This window comes from Triticum urartu, chromosome 5A (genome assembly GCF_056163025.1).
Source record: "Triticum urartu cultivar PI428250 chromosome 5A, HENAU_Tu73, whole genome shotgun sequence".
NCBI classification, from domain to species: domain Eukaryota; kingdom Viridiplantae; phylum Streptophyta; class Magnoliopsida; order Poales; family Poaceae; genus Triticum; species Triticum urartu.
The window spans coordinates 574892149-574900198 of NC_141877.1; the positions used below are offsets into that span (position 1 = coordinate 574892149).

At 46.6% G+C, this 8050-nt stretch overlaps 1 protein-coding gene across 1 annotated transcript; it reads left to right on the plus strand.

The window, feature by feature from the left end:
• Positions 1-1185: 1185 nt before the first annotated feature.
• LOC147973002 (uncharacterized) lies at positions 1186-6673 on the plus strand. The gene is made up of 4 exons (XM_087524033.1): positions 1186-1275; positions 1402-1511; positions 5783-5822; positions 6122-6673. Exons 1-4 carry the CDS (start codon positions 1186-1188, stop codon positions 6671-6673), a joined length of 792 nt encoding a protein of 263 aa, XP_087380159.1.
• Positions 6674-8050: the final 1377 nt, after the last annotated feature.

Here is an 8050-nt window from a genome sequence, read left to right on the forward strand (position 1 = left end):
CGAGCAACATAGGAAAAAGAAGACTTGGGGCGTAGCATACTGTGAGGCAACAACTTTGCTTTCGTCACCATAGTGTGGCTGCTGCACGTTACTATTGGCCACTTTCGTCTACAGTCATTTATATTTCAGTTACTGGTAGTAGGAGTAGTACTGAAGGCGCCTTTGATGAGAGAAAGAGTGGAAAGGAATATCGAAGGCCTGATGAAATGATGCTGTGATTAGAAGGTGGGGTAATGAATTTGTGTGAGCACATCATATCATACTCCTACATTAAATCGTAACGGCAACGGGTCGGAGAGGAATGGTGGATGAGAATGACGGCGCTGTACTCTTGTTTTACTGCGCATATCTACTCCAATGGCATCTCATCCTCAACCGGCTGCTCGTGTTGGCGCACGTGTCTCGCACATTAAAAAAATCATTTTTAAATATTAAAAAGAAATGCTATTTCTGTTCCAATGTATACTTGGCGGCTCAATCTCATGGCAATACATAGAACGCCAGCCGTAAAAAAAATACTATCAAATCTGGAGATTTGTTCGTGCTCTTGGTAATTATAATCTGCAGGGAGTTTTTCTAAAATGAAATTGCTATGCTTGCGATGTTTTCTTTGATCAACATCGGTACTACAGTACAATAAATTGATGATGCATGATATGCCCCAAACTAAATTTGAGTTTGGAATAGAAATTCGATGTATGCATAGCATTGGCGTTCCTAAACTTGAGCTAAAGCATGTAGCCAATGCATGCGCCTTTCTTTGGCCATGCACGGTGTATGGCACTCACCGTAACTAGACACGAGAGTGCGAGTATTTGACAAAAAACTACCATATTAGGGGTATCCGTCCCACAAAACTATCACTTTTAAAAAAATGACTAATAACTACCGAAAATTTCTAATTTTGTGACAAAAAACTACCAAGTCGTGTTGATCGTCCATTTAGTCGTTTTAACCGCTTAACTGACATGGATGGCCCACATGGCAGGCCGACGGCGGCCCTAACGGCTAACGAATGCCCGCTCGCGGCCGTTAGTGGCCCGGCTCGGTCGGAACCAGCCAGGGGCTAGGTCAAAACGACCGACCGGCCGGCCGACCCTCACTCACTCTCACTCACTCACTCCTCTCCTTGAGCTCTCTTCTTCCTCTGTTTTCCTCCGGCGACTGCGACGCGGCGGCGCGAGGATGCCTTCCTGGCCCAACAGCAACGAAACATCCGACGCCGACGATGACGAGTACATGGATGAGTACAGCAGCATGCAAATGGAGTATTTTGTAAGTGAGCTCACTCTGTTCTCTCCTATGCTAGGGTTAGGGTTAGGGTTTGAGCTCACTCTGCTTTTCCATGTAGTTCTTATGTGTGAGGTGTTGTGGCTGATATATATGGGGTTGGTACTGCAGCAAACTCCTGACACGGTGATAGATCCAAGTTTCAGTGGGCTTGTGGTTGAATCTGACCGTAAGTGCATCCTGCACAGGCAGAGACCAGGCAGGTTTGTGGCATTTGAAGGGACTGACTGTAACGCCCTCGATGCGGCTATAGCTCCCACGTGTCGAGGCACGACTTAGATACATAACCGCATTGAAAGCAATGTCGCAAGTTAGGCAATCTTCACAACATCCCATGTAATATAAATAATAAAGGGGAGATAACATAGTTGGCTTACACTCGCCACGTCACACAAAGTACATAAATAGCATTACAACATTCAAACACTCATGGCCCGACTACGGCGCCAAAATAAAAGATAACCCAACATGCGACACGGTCCCGATCACCCCAACTGGGCACCACTACTGATCATCAGGGAAAGACACGTAGTATCAGCGTGAGTCCTCGTCGAACTCCCACTAGAGCTCAAGCGCGTCATCTGGAACGGAGTCATCAGGCCCTGCATCTGGTTTGGAAGTAATCTGTGAGCCACAGGGACTCAGCAATCTCGCACCCTCGCGATCAAGACTATTTAAGCTTAAGGTAAGGCAAGGAAAATATGTGGAGCTGCAGCAAGCGACTAGCATATGTGGTGGCTAACCTGTTCGCAAAAGAGAGTGAGAAGAGGAGGCAAAGCGCGAGCGAGAAACTAGAGAACAACCTGCGCAAGCATTACTCCAACACCGTGTTCACTTCCCGGACTCCGCCGAGAAGGGACCATCATGGTAACTCACACTGTTGATTTATTTTAATTAAATTAAGGTTTAAGTTATCTACAACCGGACATTAACAAATTCCCATCTGCCCATAACCATGGGCACGGCTTTCGAAAGTTCAAATCCCTGCAGGGGAGTCCCAACTTAGCCCATGACAAGCTCTCACGGTCAACGAAGGAATAGACCTCCTCCCGAGACATTCCGATCAGACTCGGTATCCCGATTCTTCAAGACACTTCGACAAGTTAAAACAAAACCAGCAACACCGCCCGAATGTGCCGACAAATTCCGATAGGATCTGCACATATCTCGTTCTCAGGGCACAATCGGATAAGCAATCCGTACAACTAAAACCAGCCCTCGAGTTTCCCCGAGGTGGCGCTGCAAGGGGCTCTAGGTTGGACCAACACTCAGAGGAGCACTGGCCCGGGGGGGGTTAAAAAAGATGACCCTCGGGCTCCGGAAACCCAAGGGAAAAAAAGGCTAGGTGGCAAAAGGTAAAACCAAGGTTGGGCATTGCTGGAAAAGCTTTAATCAAGGCGAACTATCAAGGGGTTCTCATTATAACCCAACCGCGTAAGGAACGCAAAATCCGGGAACATAACACCGATATGACGGAAACTAGGGCGGCAAGAGTGGAACAAAACACTAGGCGAGAGGCCGAGCCTTCCACCCTTTACCAAGTATATAGATGCATTAAGATAACAAGGCAATATAACGATATCCCAACAAGTAAATAATGTTCCAACAAGGAACGGTCTCCAATCTTCACCTGCAACTAGCAACGCTATAAGAGGGGTTGAGCGAAGCGGTAACATAGCCAATCAACGGTTTGCTGGGACATGGTGGGTTAGAGGTTTGACATGGCAATTTGGGAGGCATGATAAGCAAGTGGTAGGCATCGTAGCATAGGCATAGCAAAAGAGCGAGCATCTAGCAAAGCAAAGATAGTAGTGATTTCGAGGGTATGATCATCTTGCCTACAAAGTTGTCAGAGTTGACTGGATCCTCGAAAGCAAACTCAACGGGCTCCTCGTTAGCGAACTCGACTCCCGGCTCTACCCAAACAAGACAAACAAGCAACAAGGACACAATCAACCACGTGCAAACTCAAACACATGATGCAAAGATGATATGCTATGCGGGATGCAATATGTGATGCATATGCAAGATTTGACAAGGAATGCATGAACCTGGCCTCAACATGGAAATCCAAGTGTGCCACTGAAAATATGGGATGAAATCGCTTGAAAACGATATAAAGAACGCCGGAATCGGAGTTACGGTTTGGAAATGGCAAGCAATTCAAATATGACCACGTTCTGCAATTTACAGCAAGTAGCCATCTAAATGCAACAAGATGAACATGCTACAGCACCCAAACATGGCATCAAAATACATGGCAGGGATCCATTCATGATGCTTAACAAAAGTCTAGCACTGAGCTACGGCCAATTCATCCATTAACAGTTTCAAACAAGCATGACAAAAATGCATTTGGTAAACAGATCTCAGACTTAGTGAAATTAACACTTGCCTGGAATTTTAGATCAGATAGCACTCTTCGGAGCATGAAAACTATATGCTACAGGACCTGAACATGGCAAAGTAAAGCATGGCATGGAGCTACTCAAAGAGCTTAACAAAAGTCCTTTAGTGACCTTGAGCCAAAAGGGATCAGAAAATACAATTGCAAGCATGTGAACATGACAAAAACATAATCAGTTCTCGGACTTAGTGAAAACTGGAGCATGCTGAAACAGATATCAAGTAGGCATGTTTACGAGCTCGATGCACTCGCTACAGAGCAAGTCATGACAATCTAAGCATACACCCATCAAGAATACACAAAATCCAAGCTAGACATGGCAAGAACAATAGCATAGCATGCACGGATCAACTACAACATCATCGGCAAAATCGCTAACAAGTAGACAATCTGCCCAGATTCACGACATGACAAAAGTAGAGCTCGATTGACTCAAGCTAGGGTGCTCCATAATTGCAAACAAAGACATGTATGGATAGAGCACTACAAGATTAACAAAACATCCTTACTGATCATCCTCAAAAGAGGCACGGATCACTAGAAAACAACATGAACATATGGCATATTGAGATAAACAGATCAAGGACTTAGTGGAAATGCAAGTCCCTGAAATCAGCATTAACGAATGCTCCACTTTACAAGCTTGTGCTAGTCACCACACACATCACAAAAATACATGGGTTGCACCTCTGGATAGATGGCAAAACATATAAAAAACACATGTAGAGCTCATGGGCATATCATGCACACAATAATCATGGCAAAAATGACAAATATCCAATTGGAGCAGCAGATCTGATAATTATCTCAAATAGCACTCTTCTAACAGCATTACGGACATCAAGATGAACTCAAATGAAAAAAAATGAAATGAGATGAAATGATGTGCTCTCTGAGATGAACATTTTGATATGTTATGTGCCCAAAACGGAGCTACGGATGAGGAGTTACGGCACGATGAACATAGCAAATTATTAGGGTTTCGGGGATAAAAAGTCAACCGCGAGTTTTAGATCTCAGATCTGGCACTGTAGATGCACTGTAGCAGCTCGAGGTCGCCGGCAAAAATGGAGCTGCGGTGGCCGGACTTGCCGTGGCGGTGAGGAGGAAGGAGAGGGAGCCGGATGGGGAGGACGGCGAGGCGCGGTGGCGCGGCGTACTCCGGGCGGCGTGGTGGCGGCGGTGGTCGGCACCGGCGGTGGTCGGCACCGGCGGGAGGAAGCAGCCGCGGCGGAGCTTGCTCCGGCCGGTGAGGTGCGAGGCGGCCGGCGCGGCTCCGGTCGCCGGCGTCGGTGGAGATGGTGGCGGGGCCGGGCGAAGAGGGAGGCGGGGCGAAGATGGCGGCGGTGGCCGCGATGGGCCTCGGGGGCCCGGCTCGGGCCTCCCGGGCCGGCGGCGGAGGAAGGCGGCGATGGGCCACGTGGCGCGCCCTGGTTGGCCGGAGGCGGCGGCGGACGTTGTCCGGCCGGGGACGGACATGTCCGGCCGGCGTGAGGTGTTTTTTTAGGGTTTCGAGGAGGGGATCTGAGATTTGGAATGAGGGGTCTATATATAGGCATAGAGGGAGCTAGGAGAGTCCAAATGAGGTGCGGTTTTCGGCCACGCGATCATGATCGAACGCTCTAGATGATGGAGAGGGTTTTGGTGGGTTTTGGGCCAACTTGGAGGGGTGTTGGGCTGCAACACACATGAGGCCTTTTCGGTCCCTTGGTTAACCGTTGGAGCATCAAACGAAGTCCAAATGGTACGAAACTTGACAGGCGGTCTACCGGTAGTAAACCAAGGCCGCTTGGAAAGTCTTGGTCCAATCCGGAAATGTTTGATCCCCACACACGAAAGAAAGGTAGAAATGACCACCGAAGGAGAACGAAGCGCCGGAATGCAAAACGGACAACGGGGAAAATGCTCGAATGCATGAGATGAACACGTATGCAAATGCAATGCACATGATGACATGATATGAGATGCATGACAACGATAACAACACACGTAGACAAAAACCCGAACCCGAGAAAATAAAATAACTTAACGCCGGAAACGGCAAGAGTTGGAGTACATATTGGGAAAATCATATCCGGGGTGTTACACTGACACTGGAAGGAGATTCATTGGATGTGCTAATACGGTAAGAGCAACTATTGTTAGTGGTTTTCATGTGTAGAATTATTTGGTGGTACATAGTGCAAACAACATTGATATTCTTGTTGTTTCAGTATCTGTTTACTGAAAACTGAAGTACAAAGCTGGTGTGGTGTTCATGTGTTAGCTAAATCTCTGATAGGAACTGAATCTAGGCAGCATCTAAAATTCGTCTAACTGAATTTCTTTGTTACTGCATTCAGACAAACATTGATATGTATGTATGAATTCTGTAACTGAATTTTACTGGATTTAGTTATCATTAATATTTCACTGCATTTTCAGGATGGTGTGAACTGTGGTGTTCTGGAGTGGGTAGATGCCCCTTGGCCAGTAATTCTGCAGAGGTGTTTAACCAAGCTGTGGGATATGTATCATGAGGAGAACCTTGGTAGAGTCCAAGACAAAGAAGCTCATGAGATAGAGGTTGAGAAACTGAAGAAGGAGCTGGATTCTCTTGCCAATCAGTACAGTCAGCTTGTGGATGATGTATCCAAGCTATTTGATTACCAGGATGGGCAGAAATCCCATGACATGGATTACACAAGCCAGGCAATCAATGAACTTAAGAAGAAGAAGCATCAGCTTGAGGAGCAGGCAAAGATTGAGGTTCAAATGGAGAAGCTTAAGCTGAAGAAAGAACAGAGGTGCATCCTGCAGAGTCAAGATGATATCATTCAAAACACCAGGAAGGCCATGAAGGAGATACAAGTGGAGAGAGACCTTCTTAAAGAAGAGAAGAAGAAGCTGGAGCATGTCATTTCTGAGCTACTGAAGGCTGGTCATGGGTGCAAGGAAAAGCTGGAAAAAATCAAAGAAGTTGTCATGGAGGAGTGATTTTTTAGGCATGGTTGGTAAGTAAATATGAGGCCTCTATATATAACTGGCCTAGCAATGAAGGAGTCTGATGCAAATATGCATCTCATTACTAATATTAGCTAATGAACTGCCTAAGCCTAAGAATTGTCTATGGTTTCAGATCATTTTGGTTGTGGTGTGGGGTGTTGTTATGGCCCTGATCTGTAATGCTCTAAGATGATGTTATCTTTAATGCCCTGATGCTCAGTTAAGAACCTTATTATCTAAGCCTGCTGCAGTTTCTATCTGTCTTTTTTATCCTACCTGCAATATGGTCCTGAGAAGTTTGTTGTAACATTTCACAGATTGCACAAACTTGGTAACACTGAACAAAAGCAGGTAGTTCACATAGGAGGCACCATAGGTAGCATTATATAGATAGCACAATACTTGCTAAAATTGAAGATTACTGACACTGACGAAACTGACATAGGTAGTTCAATTGACGAAACTGACATAGGTAGTTCAACTACTAACGAAACTGAATCTGAAACTTATAGTTTCAGATTCACTTCGTTGTCTGTCCTGCTAAGCGTCCGGATCGTTGTACCTCTTGCTTCAGTTGGGTGGGATTTGGCTGCACCTCCACCTCCTCTTCCTCTTCGTCTTCATCGATGATGATGATGGGAGGAGCACGGCGGCGAGCCTGCACAGCTGGCTGTGCGATGATCTGTAGGTCGTCGTCGTCTTCGTGCACCTCTGCTGCGTTTGCATTTGATGTAGCTTGTGCTGGAGCGACATAGCGGTGGTCTGCCCACCGCTGCCTCTGCCCAGCATTGCCAGAGTCGGCCTCCTTCATTGCCCATAGGAGAATGTCGATGGGCATGACCACCTTACCTGGGTTTCCATAGCGCTGCTCCATGCGCTGCTTCTCCTCGCTAGTCGCCTTCTTCCTCACTTCCTCTGCTGCATCTACCAGCCCAATAGCGCTGGTGTACCTCATGGCGACATTCATGTAATCGAGGAAGAGTTCTTGGTCGCCGCGTGCTGAACCAAGAAGCATGGCAACCCATCCCTTGCCAGTTGGGAATGGGTTTAGCCATGGGTCTGGGGAAGGGGAAGAGGAAGAACCAGCCATGGTTGGAGCTAGGGAGAGGAGGAGTAGTTGTGGATGCGGCAGAAGTGAGGTGGATAGGTGTTGGAGTAGTAGTTATGTGGAGGAGTTAAGTCGGGGGAGGTGTTGTGTGGCAGTGGAGTAGTAATAGTGAGGTGGTAGATGTGTTGTATTTAATGTTCACAATTTCAGTGTGTTGAAACTTGTGATAATTTGCTGCCATTTCTCATTGGGAAAGTGAAAGTTAGGTTGGAATGTAACCAAACGCAAAAAAGATTTCTCAAGTATTTACAGACATTCAT

What these genes read in the sequence shown, in the direction of transcription:
- LOC147973002 (XM_087524033.1), top strand. Translation starts at nt 1,186, where the DNA reads ATGCCTTCCTGGCCCAACAGCAACGAAACATCCGACGCCGACGATGAC. An exon ending in GCATGCAAATGGAGTATTTT is followed by an intron (nt 1,276 to 1,401) that starts GTAAGTGAGCTC and finishes TTGGTACTGCAG; the next exon opens with CAAACTCCTGACACGGTGAT. An exon ending in AGGTTTGTGGCATTTGAAGG is followed by an intron (nt 1,512 to 5,782) that starts GACTGACTGTAA and finishes TCCGGGGTGTTA; the next exon opens with CACTGACACTGGAAGGAGAT.